The sequence below is a fragment of the Mrakia frigida genome, assembly GCF_051309035.1.
Source record: "Mrakia frigida strain ATCC 22029 unplaced genomic scaffold BDY24scaffold_33, whole genome shotgun sequence".
Lineage (NCBI taxonomy): Eukaryota > Fungi > Basidiomycota > Tremellomycetes > Cystofilobasidiales > Mrakiaceae > Mrakia > Mrakia frigida.
The window spans coordinates 76694-91280 of record NW_027481248.1 but is presented as its reverse complement, the minus strand read 5'-3'; the positions used below and the strand labels follow the sequence as shown (position 1 = coordinate 91280).

The window sequence follows — 14587 nt, the reverse complement described above, 5'->3', positions numbered from 1 at the left end:
TGGAGCGAGAACTTGGAGGATCAAGAAAGGAAGAAGCATAAAACGCAAACGGAGGGTATAGGACGAGCTGTCGAAGACGGTTCGACGCCTCGTTCGATTCTTCGCCCGCTCTCGCACCTCGCTCCTTCCCTCTTCGAACGATGCATCGAGAGAAGGTTAGGAGCGAGGGAGAAGAAGCTGAAGAAAAAAATACATGAAGAAAGACAGAGAGATCATGAGGAAGCAGCTGAACTATCGAAGGCGCACGACTCGTTTCAATTTCTTCGATTCGTCCCATCGCTCTCATCGATGGCTCGCAGTATCGAGACAGAAGAGAGCGGTAAGAGGAAAGCCAAAGAAAAGACTACAGCAGTGCTGCAGCAGAACCATGAGAAGAAACAAGACCTGCGATGGAACCGAATCGGCTCCACTCGCTGACTCGCTGACTCCTCTCGCTTCTTGAAGCTCATCCCCCTGTCAAACTCTCTCACATCTCCCTCTCCGTTGGTGTATCCAATGAAGGTGAAGGAGCAGTGACTTGGGCTTCACTATAAGAAAGGAGAGGAACCGTAAGAGAAAGAGAAAGAGAAGAAAGAAGGAGAGCAAGAGAGAGCCGTTCTTCTTCTTCTCGTTTTGGATTCCTCAACTGGCATCCCCGTCGCTCCTACTAGCCTCTCTACTCGTTGTGCGAGAAACTGAAAGGAGCGAGCCAGGGTTGAACAGGAAGAAAAGAAAGAGAAGGAGGGACGACAAGGTGTGGTTGGTGGCAAAAAGAGAGAAAAGAGGGGGAGCTGACGCAAGGACGATTTCGAAGGGTGCAGGTTCTGCCTCCGCTCTTGCGCTTCTCTTCTCTGATTTTTGTATTATTATATATATCAGAGAATAGAGTGGGAAGAAGATAGGCAGAGAGGAGGTGGAGTGGAAAAGAGAATACATCAAGATCGTAAAAGGTCAAGTCAAGTGAAAAAACGAAAGCGAGTCGCGTCGAACGAAGCAAAGGCGGGCGGCGAGGCAAAACTACTGCTCGTTGACGAACATTCCGGCGAGACCCTGGGAGTGAGGAAACAAGGGAAGGGTCAGTTGAGGGTTCGGAAGCGGTAGAAGGGAGGAAGAGAGAGAGGGGGGTCGGAGGATTGCGGTGGTCGAAAGGGAGAGTCGAAGGAGACGAGAGAGAAGACAAGAAGACTCACCATACCACTTCCAACACACATGGAGGTAACGAAGATCTTTCCGCCGGTCTGCTTTCCGATGGCGAGACCGGTAGCGACCTGACGAGCTCCGGTGGCTCCGAGGGGGTGACCTGTGAAGGGAGAACGAGACGAGGGGAGTCAGCGAGTGATTCGATTCGATTCGAGAGTCGTGATCGATAGGATACGACGTTGGGGGCGAGAGGGAGGGGGAAGGGAAGAAAACAGCGACTCACCAAGGGCGATAGCACCTCCGTTGATGTTGACCTTCTCGAAATCAATGCCGAGCTTCTTGACGGAGTAGACGGCCTGGGAAGCGAAAGCCTCGTTGATCTCCCAGAAGTCGACGTCCTCGACGGTGAGGCCAGCGAGCTTGAGGACTGAAGGGGTGAAGAAAGGCAGGAGGGGAGGAAAGGTCAGTAAAAAAGAAGACGAAGGAAGGGGAAGGCGACGACGCGTCGAGCTCAGGTCAAAGAAGAAAGAATGGTCGAACGAACCCTTGGGGATGGCAACAGCGGGTCCGATACTAAAGGTACGAAGAACAGAGAAGAGGTGTGGAGATAGTCAGCAAAAGGAATGAGAATGAGAAGGAGAAGACGACGAGAGCTCGACTCGGAAGACGCGACGAGAGAAGGAAAGGAAAGCTCGAACTTACCCCATGATCTTGGGAGGAACTCCAGCGTAGGCACAGGTGACGAACTTTCCGAGGATGGGAAGACCAAGCTTGACGGCGACGCTCCTTCGAACGAGGAGAACAGCGGCGGCTCCGTCGGAGACCTGGGACGCGTTTCCTGTGAAGAGCAAAGTGAGGCGAGGTCAGCTCCTGAGCAACAAAGAAAGGTTAGGTCTCGAGCTCACCAGCGTGGGTAGTTCCATCCTTGGAGAAAGCAGGCTTGAGCTTGGAGAGGGACTCGAAGGTGGTTCCGGCTCGGATACCATCGTCAGCGTCGACGACGACGGTCTTGGACTCCTCGGTCTTGGGATCGATTTGCTGGACCTAGAAGCGATAGAAAATGCGAAGCGAAGGTCAGCTCGTAGGAACGAAAACTTCAACTTTGAGAAAAGGAGAGAGAGGGAAAAGACGAACGGTGACGGGAACGATCTCGGACTTGAACCTTCCCTCCTTCTGAGCGTTTCCAGCCTTCTCGAAGGATCGAGCAGCGAATCGATCCTGGACCTCTCGCGTGATACCGAACTGCTTGGCGACGTTCTAGAGGGGGAAGGAGTAGAGCAGAGGGATCAGCGACGATCTCCGAGGAACGGGAGGTCGAGAGACTGAAAGATAGAAGGAAAGACTCACCTCGGAAGTGATTCCCATGGGGATGAGAATATCCTGAGCCTCCTGGATGGAGAAGACCTCCTCAGACATTCGGGGAGGGAAGACTCCAGCTGAGAAGACGAAAGGAAGAGGGAGGAGATGAAGGTCAGCTTGAGCTCGTTCAATGGCGAATGACGACGACTCAGAAGACAGACTCACCTCCGTAGTGAGCTGTGGACAATAAGAGAGCGATGAGAGGTCAGTGTGTGCGAGAAGGGGGTCTCTATCGAAAAAAAGAGAGGCAAAAAAAGAGCTCAACGACGCACCAGTCATGTGCTCAACTCCAGCTCCGATTCCGATGTCAATCTGACCAGCAGCGATAGCGTTGGCGATCTATAAGGCAAGCTCAAAGTCAGCTCTAGCCCTTCGAAGAAGAAAAAGAGGGGAAACGACGCACCTGAGCGATGGTCTGAAGGGACGAAGAGCACTGCCTGTTGACGGTGCAGAGAGCGGCACTGAACGAGATTCCAAACGAAGAGAAAACGGGTCAGCTTGAAGACGTCTACTTGATAGAAGGACGAGATGAACTCACGTGTGAGGGATACCAGACTTGAGCTGAGCGGCTCTAGCGACGTTGGCTCCTCCTCCGGGAGGAAGGACGTTTCCAACGGCGACGTCCTCGATGAGGGCAGGGTCGATCTTGGATCGGTCGAGGGTAGCCTTGAGGACGGCAGTGAGAAGATCTTCAGGCAAGCAGTCCTTGAAGCCTCCCTTCTTGGCCTGAGAGCGAGGGTTGAAGACGAAAAAGAGAAGAGGGAAAAAGGGGAAGGAAGGTCAGCTTAAGCTCGTTCCCGGGTTCAGCCCTCCCCTTCCTTCCTTCCCTCGTTTGAGAGTGAAGGAGCTTACCCTGGTGATAGCAGTTCGAACTGCTGAAACGATGACGACGTCTTCGTCGTTCTTTTGGAGGATCTTGTTCCTAGCTTGAGAGTTGGGAGCCATGTTGGAAAAGAAGGAAGGAAGAAGGAGGGAGGAGTGGGAGGGTGGTGATGTGGGGAGGGAGGAAGGTGTCTGGGGAGAAGCGATGAGAGCAAGCGACGAGACATGTCAGTATCTTTCTGAGAAGTGGGTCGGGATGAGAGGATAGAGAAGATGCTCACTTAGAAGGGAGAAGGGGGTTTGTGGTGGTTGATGGTTAGAAAGCGAAAGAGGAAGGGAACTCGGGAAATGTCAAAGCGAGAAGGGGACCGGATAGACCTCGCCGTGTTGCCGTCTGAGCTTTCGAAGAGATCCAAGGAGATGCTCACATGTTTCATCACCACTGTTGTATCGAGCTCTTTGTATTAAATCCTGTACCTCGGCTGTCGGTCGAGACGAGAGAGGGCTGAGATACGCGGCGAAAATGGAAGCAGCGCGACCCAAATCACCTGCTCGCCTCTTCTCCCTTTCCTTTCTTCTCCCCAACCACGACCTCAGTCCTTGGGACCTCTTTCGTCTCTCTCTTCCCTCGTTTACCCCACTTCCTTTCCTTCTCATCTCAGAAGTGACAAGAGGCGAGGACCGAAGGGAACGAGAAACAGAAGCAGGAAAGGAAAGAAGCATGTAGCACTCGAGTGGCTCGCTCCACCTTTCCTTTTCTCCCTCCTTCCTCTCTCCGCTTCACCAGCAGGGCTCTCCCGACGCTGAACTCGCCTCGTTCTCTTCACGAGGAACAAGGTTTTCCGAAGGTGGTCTTGCTGGCGTTGTTTCATTTTTCTTCTTTCCATTGCTTCGTTCATCTCCCTCCCTCCCTCCCTCTCTCCTCGCCTCGCCTCCCGTCCCTCTCCCTTCCATCCATGTCCACGTTCCTCCATCTCTCGTGTGCTACTTCTCCCTCTTTGAAAGGACCCCGTATCTTTCCTTCTTTTCCAGCAGGAGCTCGATCCCTTCGGTAGAAGGAGCTCAAATCGCGTAGGATGAACGACAACTTTCCCTCTCTCGCTCGCTCTCCCTTCTTCCCTTCTCCTTCACCAGCGCATCCCCTCCCACTCGCACCAACTTTTAGCGTATCTAGAAAGGCGTAGTTCGAAAGGGAGGATGCTGGCGTTGGGTTGGGGATTTTGGCTTGCTTTCATCCCCGACAGCGAATGCATCTTTCTCCGTCCACTCCGCCGCTTCCCAGATCTCACCTTCTGTAACGTTCTGGCAGAGTTTGATGCTCTGCAAAGAGGTATGAGAGTTGTTCTTCGTTAGATGACTAGCAAGATGGGAGGGGCATATCGACCAGGGGTGTAGAGTGAAGATCGGAAAAGTGAGAGACGCGTCCATGTTGCTGTCTTCGCTTCACTCTCAGCTCCGAGTTTCGCCCTTTCGCAATCGAAGAGTCTATAGAGTGGAATCAAACTGATCCACGACTGTTCTCGAATTTTCAACTCTTGCATACAAAACGTTGGAAGCGTACGGGAGCCACGACTGGACTAGCGGGATCAGTTCTTGTGTCTCTGCTTCATTTCGTTCATTTGTATCTCTTTGTAGCCATAACTCCTGAGCTTGCCTGGAATTTGCTGTATCGTACTTGTCCTTCTCTTGACTTCGTTGCGGTTCTGACGAGTAAAGGTGAGAATCGAGCGGCACGGTTAAGATGGGCAGCAGTTCCCCAAAGCATGGTTGCGTGACTCTTTTCTCGAGTTGATAGATACAGTCTCGTGCATTGCAACTCCTTTCCCAGCAGTGAGGGCTCCGGCCTGAGAAAGAGGAAAGAGTCCTCGCTTCGTCTTTGAAGAGCGTCGCGTCGCGACGAACCGATGGTTTCTTCCTTTTCAAGACAGCGTCTTTGGAAAGACAGAACTGAAGCCTAGAGCTACATCATATTCGAAAGCTTCTAGATCTACTCTCCCCTGTGGAATCAGCGCACGAAAAGAAAGAAAGAAGAGAGTCAGACAGCTCTCTCGACATCGTCTCGTCTCTCTCCCTCCTCCCTGCCTCGATTTTGCTGAAAGAACGAGCCAAGGAACTCACAGAACGGTAGCGACAACAGTCCTCGTATGAGCCAAATGCCTAAACTCCATCAGGTCTGTCGTTATCGAACCAAAACAAACGAAACGGATCAACGTCGATTCGCGTCTCGTCCCCTTCGCTCAACACGACGCAGAACGTCAAAAGATCAGCCAACGAATAGAGAACTCACAGATCCCCTGCCACGTCCCCAAGTTCAACCTCCCATTCGTGATCTGTTTTCCCCAAGAACGAAACCCCAAAACGAGTGAGCTCGAGTTCTCGTCGTCCCTCTCCCTCTCCTCCCACCTCCCACCTCCCCTCCCCCTACCTCAACCCAAGTCCAAACAGCCCTCTCTCTGAACTCACCGGCAGACTAATCGTGTTCCCCACCAACGCCGTCTTGGTATGACTGACTGAATCGTCGGGTCCCTCATCAGTATGCTTCCAGGGCAAGCTCTCAGGGACCATTCGATCGAGAGCCATGGTCATGTCCTTTCGGACGTCGGGGTCGTAGTTCTCGCTGAGAGAGGATGGGTGAGTGGGTGGGGGAAGGAAAGGGAAGGGAGAGGGGTCAGGTTGAGGAGGGAGGGAGGGGAGGGAGGAGAGAGCTGAGCTTGAGCTGACTTTATCGTGAGTCCCGCGGAGGTGTGTTTCTAAAGGTTGAAGAGACGTGAGACGGTCAGAGGGAGCGTTGAGAGAGCGTAGATGAAGGCGAGGAAAGCTCACGATGAAGAGGAAGAGCATGCCGATCTGTTGAAGGAGAAAAAGGGAAGGCGAATGAGGTGAGCTTCGTTTTCTTTCCTTCCTCCGTTCCCCTCGTTGGTGCGTCCTTCGGCTCGCTTCATCTCAACCTGGAGTTTTGAGTCGTGAGATCAAGCGTTCATCTCCAACGAGCTTTCCACTGAGCCCCTCAGACCAAGCGAGAGAAAGGTGGACGAGAAGGAACGACGAGCTGACCTTGATTCCCCTCAGCCCATCTCCGAGAGCCTGCTCGACTTCGTCCGTAACGAGATGAGCTCCTTTGGCGCGACGGGAGAGTTGGAAGGTTTTCTGGAAGCCCATAGTTGTCGGTTCTGTTGTTGAGGCGAGTCTGGGTGGGTTTGGGGGGAGGGTGAGAGTTGGGAGCAAAAAGGAAGGGAGGAGAGGAGGTGAGGTCATCATCGTCGCTTGATTTTGGAGGGGGAACACATTTTTTTTTTTTTTTTGCAGTAAACCGAAAAGAGAGAGCTCAATAAGATGGTAGCTCTGAAGTATAGGCTTGTGGTACAAAGGGAGGAGAGAAAAAGCTGCTGAGGGGGGGAGGCGACTCGTCGAGCTCGCTTCCTTCTCCGTTCGTTCTCCTCTTCGCGCGTTCAAGTTCATGAAGTTTCTCCTCCATCTCGTTCGCAAGAAGGAATCGTATCGTCCGTTTGAGCATTTGTAGGTTCCAGATCAACATCTTCACTTCTGAAGATGTGCGAGTAGAACGTAGCAAGCCTCAAGAGAGCTCGAGGGCTGAACGAAACAGCTCGACCTCCCTGCTCTCTTCTCTCTCTCTCTCTTTCCACAACAAGCCGAGACAGATATTCAAAGACGACAGCATCATTGTCATCTCCCAAAAAACAAACAAAAAAAAGCAGGGGTAAGAAGAAATGCCAGCATTCTTTAGTACTCGCAGAGATCGATGGAAAAGAACGATGCAAGCGAGCGTGGAGAAAGCTACGTTCCTCCAGTCCCTCAACCTTCCAACCCCGACCCGCACTTCTCCCTAGGGAAGACGAACAAAGCCTTGGAATGACAGAAGAGGAGAAGGACTGACATCAAAGTCGTAGGAGGACGGTACTCCCTCGAGTTTGTCGGCAAGAGGGAATCGTTGGTCTTCCACAGAGAATCGCTAGTTGGAGTTCCCAGCGTCATAGATATTCCGAAGAATGGACGGGGTTCCAGGCAAGGGCGAGTGGTGTTCGGGTTTGTATACGAGAAGGAGAGGGAGAGGAGGGAGGGAGAAGATGGGAGGGATGGGAGGAGGAGGGAAGGAGCTTCGTCCCAAACAGGCGAAAGCTCTTCGTTTCGATCCAACTGGGTGGATTGAACGAAAGAGCTTGTTTTGCTGGACGATCCTCTCGAGTGTGAAGTCGAGAAGAGGGAGGACGAGGCATCTTAAGCTGAGAAAGGGAGGAGGAAGGAGGGATGGAGTTGGTGAGAAGAGAGAGCTTCCAGATCCAAAATGAAAAGAAAACGAGACGAAACACGAGAACAGCCTCGACTTGACTCCCTCCCAACCCTCACCCAACCCCAATCAGCAGAACAGATTCTATACCACTCTAAAATGGGAAAACCGTGAGCCGCAACTCTTTCAGTGCTTTCTATCGAACGTCGCGAACGAAACGAATCCAAACTGACCTCTCTCTCTCGCCTCCCCTCCTTCCTTGCAGGACTCCCTCCTCCCACTCCTCCACGCTCTCCTCCAAGCTCCTCCTCATGATCCACGACGCGTCCGAAACCCTGCTGAATCGAGAGGAAGCAGATCGGATCTCGTCTGAACTGGCCAACAACGTCCGAGGGAGCAGCAGCAGCAGGAAGAGGAAGCGAGTGGAAGGAGGCCTTGGAGGCGGACTTCTCGCTGAGCTTTCCGAGGATTTGGACGTGGAGGATGAGAGAGCGAAGGCTTTGGTTTCGGCGTTGGTTAGGGTGAGTGCAGTGGTTTGGTTGCTCTCTGGGTTTGGTTGGATGGGAGGGAGAGGGGAGGCGAAGGAGGTCGAGACGGCGACGACCGGAGGAGCTTGGAGGGCAACTCGTTTCGTTCTCTTTAATATTTCTATAGAGATCGAGTAGAGTGGCCGGAAGCGCTAGCATCTACACCAGCTGCTTTTCTTTGCTGTATCTGCTCAGCAGAGGAGCGAGAGCAGCGATGGATGGAGAGCTTGTTTCCTCGCTCCTCGACGTCACCTCCGCTCTCCTCCCTTCCTCCCCAGCGACCTGCTTGCTCTCCTCTTGCTTTTCCACAAGCCCTTCCACTGACACTTTACCCTTCCCTCTCTTCTCTTCCACAGCACATCCGTCTCAAACGTCGACCACCACCTCCCAACCCATCCCTCCTCGCTCGTCCTTCCTCCTCACGACCTCGCTCCCTCCTCCCTCAACCTCGCTCAGGTTCCTCCTCCTATCCTCCAACAACAGCAGCAGAGCTCGTCACTCGTCTAGGTGGTCCCTTCCATCCTTCTCGACGAACCCGACCTCACTTTTCAACCCACTCGCCGACCTACGAGTTTGCCGTCCCAAGCTTCTCTCCCTCCCCTCCTCCTCCTCCTTCTACCAGCAACACAGTCCTCGACTCTGCTCCTCCGTTAGCTTCCACTTCAACGTCCAACGCCGTCGCGTCCTCCTCCTCCTCCGACACCATCCAACCTCTCGGCCCTCCTCTTGCTTCCTCTTCCTCCTCCTCGTCCTCCAACCACCCCAACCTCCCCGAAGACGCTCAACCTCCTCTCTCCCCACCCTGGCAACCAGCTCACGAACTCCACATCTCGCCCGAACGACTCGAATCCTACCGAGCCTTCCGACAAGAACACTACCTCCGAAGCCAGCCGCAGCAGCACCCTCCTCCTCCTCAAGACGTCAACCGTATCTACACCTTGACGCCCAACGCTTACTACGCTCGCGGCCACGCAGGCCGCGAGGACGACGATCCCAGTTCGGGAAGGTGGCTCTCCGGAGTAGAGTTCCCTATCCTCGACGCGAGGGCGTTGGGATTGGCGTCGGCGTCGTCGAGGGGGGTTCACTACGGAGGAGGAGAGGAGAGCGAGAGTGAGTTTGACGAGGAGGACGAGGAGGAGAGGAGATACGGCAGTAGGGTCCGGGCAGGACCGGTGGGTGGGAGGTTGGGGAGCAGGCAGGTGGAGAGGGAGGAGTGGGAGTGGGACTGGGAGGAGCAGATGGAAGAGGAGGAAGAGAGGTTGAGGGCTAGGTGAGTGTGAGCGTGTGTGTGTGTGTGTTCGTTCGCTTGGGTTGTTTTCTGGGGATGGACTTGGAGGAGGAGAAGAGACAGAAGGATGGAGAGGGGAGAGAGACGTGCAGGAGTGGGAGAGAGTGAGAGCTGACTTCCGAGTCCTTCCTCCTCGTTCGTTTTTGGTTTTGCAGACAAGAGAGACGTAGACGAGTTCCTCAGATCTCGATCTCGTTGTCTCCTCCTCCTCCCGCTGCTGGTGGGTCTGGATCGGGATCGGGGTTGGGCGATGCTTGGTGAGGAGGGGACGGAGAACGTCGCGTCTCTCAAGGACGGACTCGACGCGTCCTATCGAGGGTTGAGAACGTTGATCGCTTGTGAGATGCTGTGAGTCGTCGTTCGTTCTTCTGCACGTTCTGAGTTTGGGTTCTTTCTCTTTCGGGCCTTGGATCTTTCTCGCTGGAGAACTGACCTTCTTCCCTTCGTTTGTTTCTCGTCGTTCAGTCCGACCCTCCGCTACTCCAACGATACTGCGACCTCCAGTCCCTTCCACAACAACTTACCTCATCAGCGTCGTCCAACACCTTCCCGGATCTAACAAAAACCCTACGCGTCGTCGAGCGACTTTCGCAACCGATTGGAGGGTTGGGGAGAGGGATCGAGAGGAGGAGGAGAACAGTGGTCGATAGAGTAGTCTAGGCGTTCTATTTGGGACGAGATTTAGTTTGATCTTCAGCGGTGATACGCATGCTTGTACCTCGCACTTTTTCAACCCGGTGGGACTGACTCTGAGAGGTCGAAAGATCAGAACGCGTTCGAAGAGGGAAGAGGTCGTGAGATCTTGGTTTTCTCTCTTTGTACCACACTCCTCACTCGTCCTTCATCAAACGACCCTCTCGACCGACAGCTTTTCATTAGGCAGTTCTATCTCTCCTTAGACATTTTTTTCTTCCCCCATCTTCAAAAGAAAACAAGCCCAAAATCTCACAAACAACCCGAAAACGAAACGCGGTCCGACGACGCTCTCGCTTCCCCTCCCTTCCCTCCCTCCCCAACTTCCATCACCCCCCCCACCAAAGCCATGGCCAACTTCGACTTCGACCAGTCCACCGCTCTACCGTGGGATTTGCAACGTCATCTCGAAGCTCTTCTAGCAGGACAAGCTCAAGGTCAAGGAGGAGCTGATTCGTATCGAGACACGAGCGGAGGAAGTCAAGATGAGCTCTTCCCGAACTTCCTGTTTGACGAGCCAGGAGGAGGAGGTGGAGGTGGGAGGATCAGAGCTGAGGTTGAAGGGGATGAGGGTGGCGATGGCGATAGGACTCCGTTTGCGAGATCGAGTTTGCAGGTCCCGTTCTTTCGATGGGTGAGTTCAAACGAGGAGGGAAGGCGAAGGGGAGGGAGGGAGGAGGAGGTTGATGCGAAACGATGGACCGCTCGCTCGTTTCGGGAGCTCGAGGTTCGATATAGGGGCTTCTATATGGGTGGCAAGATGGAAGGAGGAAAATACTTCATCCCTCTCGCTTTCGTGGAGGGTGCCGAGTCGAAAGAGGGAAGGAACGAACAAAGAAACGAAGCTCATCGACGAAGCTGACCCCGCTCCCTCTCTCCCCTTCGTCTTGCCCTCCTCTCCCAGTTCGGTCCAACAGCCTACACCCCAGGTCTCCGTAGAGTCAAAGTTGAGCTTCGAGCTTCAGAACCTTCTCAAGATGGACCCTCCAACAACATCACCTCCCCTTCCTCCAACCTCCAACGAACCCTCTCCTCCTCCTCCTCCTCCGCCTCCGCTTCCGCTTCCCACCCCATGTACGAGAACCCTCAACAACAACAGCAGTACCACCAACCTCCTTACGGTTCGAACCATGCAGGAGGTGGACGGCCGAGTTCAGAGGACAGGAGGAGCTCGAGTCAAGCTGGAGATTCGCCGGGAAGGACAGCGGAGGAGAGCAGGCGGACGAGCCATCGAGACGCGTTGTTCAAGACGGGGAGGCATAAAGCTTTTCCTGTTGATGAGTTGTTTGAGGAGCTGTTAGTTCACCGTCTCTATCTTTCGTTCTCACTGAAACCCTCGACCCTCAGCTAACCCTCTCTCTCCTCTCTCCCTCTCTCCCTTTCCCCATTCGATCCTTGGCAGCCTCGACGTCTTCTGGATCAACCTCTCCTCCCACTACCCTTTCCTCTCCAAACGTCGCATCCTCGAACAACACCGCTCCCGAACCCTCCCTGCTCTCCTCGCCAACTGCATCTGCGCGCTGGCCTCGAGGTTCTCCAACCATCCGCTCCTCGTCCCGCTGCGATCCCATCCGTCGAGACTCTACGAGTCGGCTATCCCGTTCGAGGAGCAGGCAAAATATCTGCTGGTACCCCTGTTGAGCTTCCCGACGGAGGAGACGTGTACGGCGTTGGTGTTGCTGAGTTGGAATGAGTTTGGAGGAGGGAGGGATAGTGAGTGCGAGTTTTGAGGTTCTTCGACGCGATAGACTTTTGCTGATGATCTGTTCCTCGGCTCGTCTTCTACAGGTGGTCACTTCATGTGAGTTCCCAGAACCTCTCGTGTCTCGAGCTCGATTCTACTTCGTCGAAACTCGACCCGACGTCGCTGACTCCCTCGCTCCTCTCCTTCTCTTCCCTCTTTCCCTCTCTTTCGATGTCTTTGTAGGTTTACCGGCATGGCCATTCGAGTTGTCCAGGACCTAGGAATGCAGCACGAGATCTCGCTCGCACCTCGTGGAGAAGGAGGACCCAACAACGAGAGTCAGAGGGAGGAGATCGCCAGGAGGAGGTTGCTGTTCTGGAGTGTCTTCCTGATGGATAGGTTCATTTCTTGGGGTGTCGGGTGAGTGCTTCTTTTCTCGTCGTATCCTTTTCGATTGGCTATGCGCTCGCTTGGACGCGTTTTCGAAACCAGATTCGACGCGTCGAGCTGACTGTTCGACCTTCCTTTCGACTCGACTCGCAGACGAAAAGCTACCATAGCAGAGAACGAAATCGACGTCGCCTTACCGACGATCGAGGACTGCGACCTGCTCAACCCTCCAGCAGAAGGAGCTCCGAGAGCACCTCACCCTTGGCCTGTGAGTCCTCCGACGCGTCGTATCTCGCCTTCCTCCTTCCCCTCGAATATCTCAAAAATGTTTTCCGTCCTTTCTGACCTAAACTTTGCTTCTCACAGGCCCTCATCTACATCACTCGTCACCGTGGACTGATCTCGGACTCGCTGAACGCTCCTGGAGGAAACACGGATCTGAAGTCGAGGGTGAGGGTGGAGAGACTTCAGTCGAATATGATTGCTTTCTGTGAGTGGATTCGAGTGCTGGCAGGAAGGCAGGAGGGAAGGTCAGTCGAGCTGATCGAATTCGCTGCTGCTTGTCTCTGTTTTTGCAGACTCTTCGTGCGTCTTCCTCTCATCTTTCTCTTCTTCGTGTACTTTCGACTGATCTCTTCTACCTTTTTTGTCTTTTCAACAGCATGGACCCCGTCCTTCACTTCTCGGTTCAGTCCTTCAAGCTTTACAGGGTTCGTCGCGTTGCGTCTCGTTTCCCTCCCTCCTCTCCCTTCCTCTCCCAAGGCTGATTGTCTCTTTCGTCTCCCTCAGGATCAAAACCTTTCGCCGTGCTTCCTCCTCCTCCATCTTCTCTTCCACTCCGTCGTACGTCCCTCTTCTTCTTCGCCGTCCTTTCCCTTGACCCGTCGCTGATTCGACCTGCTCTCCTTCGTTCGACAGATCACCGTTCTCCATCGCCCGTCTCTCCTTCAAAACTTCTCGCACGGAGGCCAAGTTCTCGTCGAACCGAACGTCGAGGTTTCTCGGAGTTCAGCGAGGAGTGAGTCGCCCATCTTCTGGACAATTTCGTCTTTTGACTCGATCTGACACTCGTTCCCTCTTCTTTCTTCCAGCTCTTGCCAACATGCTCTCCTACGCCGATCTAGCCGGTCCAGTCGCCATTCTCGCCAACCCTTTCGCAGATCAGGTTCGTCGCGTCTCCTCTCATTTCTCTCGTCTTCTTCCCTTCCCTGACTTCCACTCGTTTCCTCCTCGACGACAGTTGATCTTCATCTCCGCCATGGCCTTCCTCGACGAGCGAGTCACCTTGGAACTCAGCAGAAAGGTCGACAGCATGGGTCTCGGCATGTCAAGCTCGAGTTCGAACGGAGGAAGCGCTCAGAGTTCGGTGTTCGATGGGACGAAGACGCCAACGGGGACGAGGCTGCTGAGGTCGTTCGCAGATTCGAAACTCGACGTTTCGGTCTCAGCTCTGAAGCAGATCACAGCACTTTGGGCTGGGGTCGGGTGGGTGATCAGAACGATCGAGCAGAAGAAACGAGGTTACGCGTTTGAGGATTTCGATCCGGATTATGATGCGGAGGAACCATCGTCAGTTTTCTCCCTTCATTCCTCACTCAGTCTACCTCGTCACTAATTGATCGCTCCCTTCTACTATTTTTCAGTGTCGTTCTTTTCCCTCGAGATCCGTGAGCCAACCCTCCCTTTCCCTTCCCTCTCCTCTCGTTCAAAAACGCGTCGCTGACTTCCTCCTTCTCTTCGAACTCGCAGTGCGATGATCAAATCCTGGCTCGCTCGGGAATGGACCTCTCGGACAGACGGGAAAGTTGACACTCCCAACTGGAGTTCAGGAGCACCTTGGGACGAGAAATCTCTCGAGATGGGTTCGTCTTTCCCTCTCTCTCACTTCTTCCTTTCGTCTTTCTCAACCCTCCGCTGACACTTCCACATTTCTTGCCTCCTAGCTCCCGCCGACATCGGTCTCAGCTTCACCGGTCAATCGGGAGACTCGTCGCATCTCACCATGTCCATCGACGCTCCAGGAGGATCAGGATCAGGAGGAGGGTCGGACCCGTCGGCAGGGTTCTACATGCCTTCCCAAGCTGGAGGAGGAGGAGGAGCCTCGTCCAACCCTTTCGATCTTCCGTACCCGATGGATAATCTGCCGCCTTCGTTCTTCAGCGATGTGGTTTGGGGAGGAGGAGGGCACTAGGGGAGGGGGAGAGGCGACGCGTGCGTGGGAGAGGGTTTGAGGGAGTTTTGTCTCGTTGTTTTTGGTTTCGTTTCACCATATTTTTAGGGGTTGCTTGTTTTGGTTTAGTTTATGGATCTTGGGCAATGAAACTGATGATTTCTCGAGCTCGTTGGAGAGGTAGAGAGAGGGAGAGAGCGAGGAGAGACGCATGAATCGAATCGGACGCGTTTCGATTCTTTTCCTAGCACTTCCTTCTTCCAGCAGGGAAACAGCCTAGACAGAGATC

At 53.9% G+C, this 14587-nt stretch overlaps 4 protein-coding genes across 4 annotated transcripts; 2 read left to right on the top strand and 2 right to left on the bottom strand.

The window, feature by feature from the left end:
- Positions 1-892: 892 nt before the first annotated feature.
- Positions 893-3792, bottom strand: BDY24DRAFT_365734 (thiolase). The gene is made up of 14 exons (XM_076637940.1): positions 3582-3792; positions 3331-3492; positions 3017-3204; positions 2882-2939; positions 2751-2817; positions 2644-2655; positions 2467-2555; positions 2254-2376; positions 2025-2163; positions 1822-1957; positions 1664-1692; positions 1403-1546; positions 1170-1279; positions 893-1029 (listed from the first exon to the last, which is right to left on the bottom strand). The coding sequence occupies exons 2-14, from the start codon at positions 3421-3423 to the stop codon at positions 997-999; spliced, it is 1221 nt and encodes a 406-aa protein (XP_076493579.1). The 5' UTR covers positions 3424-3492; positions 3582-3792; the 3' UTR covers positions 893-996.
- Positions 3793-5240: 1448 nt separating this feature from the next.
- On the bottom strand, positions 5241-6519 carry BDY24DRAFT_399674 (YjbQ family protein). Its single transcript, XM_076641863.1, has 7 exons — positions 6355-6519; positions 6124-6147; positions 6022-6050; positions 5764-5917; positions 5588-5630; positions 5419-5473; positions 5241-5297 (listed from the first exon to the last, which is right to left on the bottom strand). The coding sequence occupies exons 1-7, from the start codon at positions 6457-6459 to the stop codon at positions 5288-5290; spliced, it is 420 nt and encodes a 139-aa protein (XP_076493578.1). The 5' UTR covers positions 6460-6519; the 3' UTR covers positions 5241-5287.
- A 1140-nt stretch (positions 6520-7659) lies between these two features.
- Positions 7660-10084, top strand: BDY24DRAFT_399671 (uncharacterized protein). The gene is made up of 5 exons (XM_076641862.1): positions 7660-7716; positions 7812-8067; positions 8430-9343; positions 9517-9709; positions 9827-10084. Exons 1-4 carry the CDS (start codon positions 7706-7708, stop codon positions 9620-9622), a joined length of 1287 nt encoding a protein of 428 aa, XP_076493577.1. The 5' UTR covers positions 7660-7705; the 3' UTR covers positions 9623-9709; positions 9827-10084.
- Positions 10085-10339: 255 nt separating this feature from the next.
- BDY24DRAFT_399666 (fungal specific transcription factor domain-containing protein) lies at positions 10340-14465 on the top strand. The gene is made up of 16 exons (XM_076641861.1): positions 10340-10688; positions 10959-11350; positions 11457-11767; positions 11843-11855; positions 11982-12158; positions 12282-12396; positions 12495-12618; positions 12707-12713; positions 12790-12838; positions 12918-12971; positions 13047-13146; positions 13220-13293; positions 13369-13697; positions 13772-13795; positions 13878-13990; positions 14072-14465. The coding sequence occupies exons 1-16, from the start codon at positions 10404-10406 to the stop codon at positions 14317-14319; spliced, it is 2415 nt and encodes an 804-aa protein (XP_076493576.1). The 5' UTR covers positions 10340-10403; the 3' UTR covers positions 14320-14465.
- Positions 14466-14587: the final 122 nt, after the last annotated feature.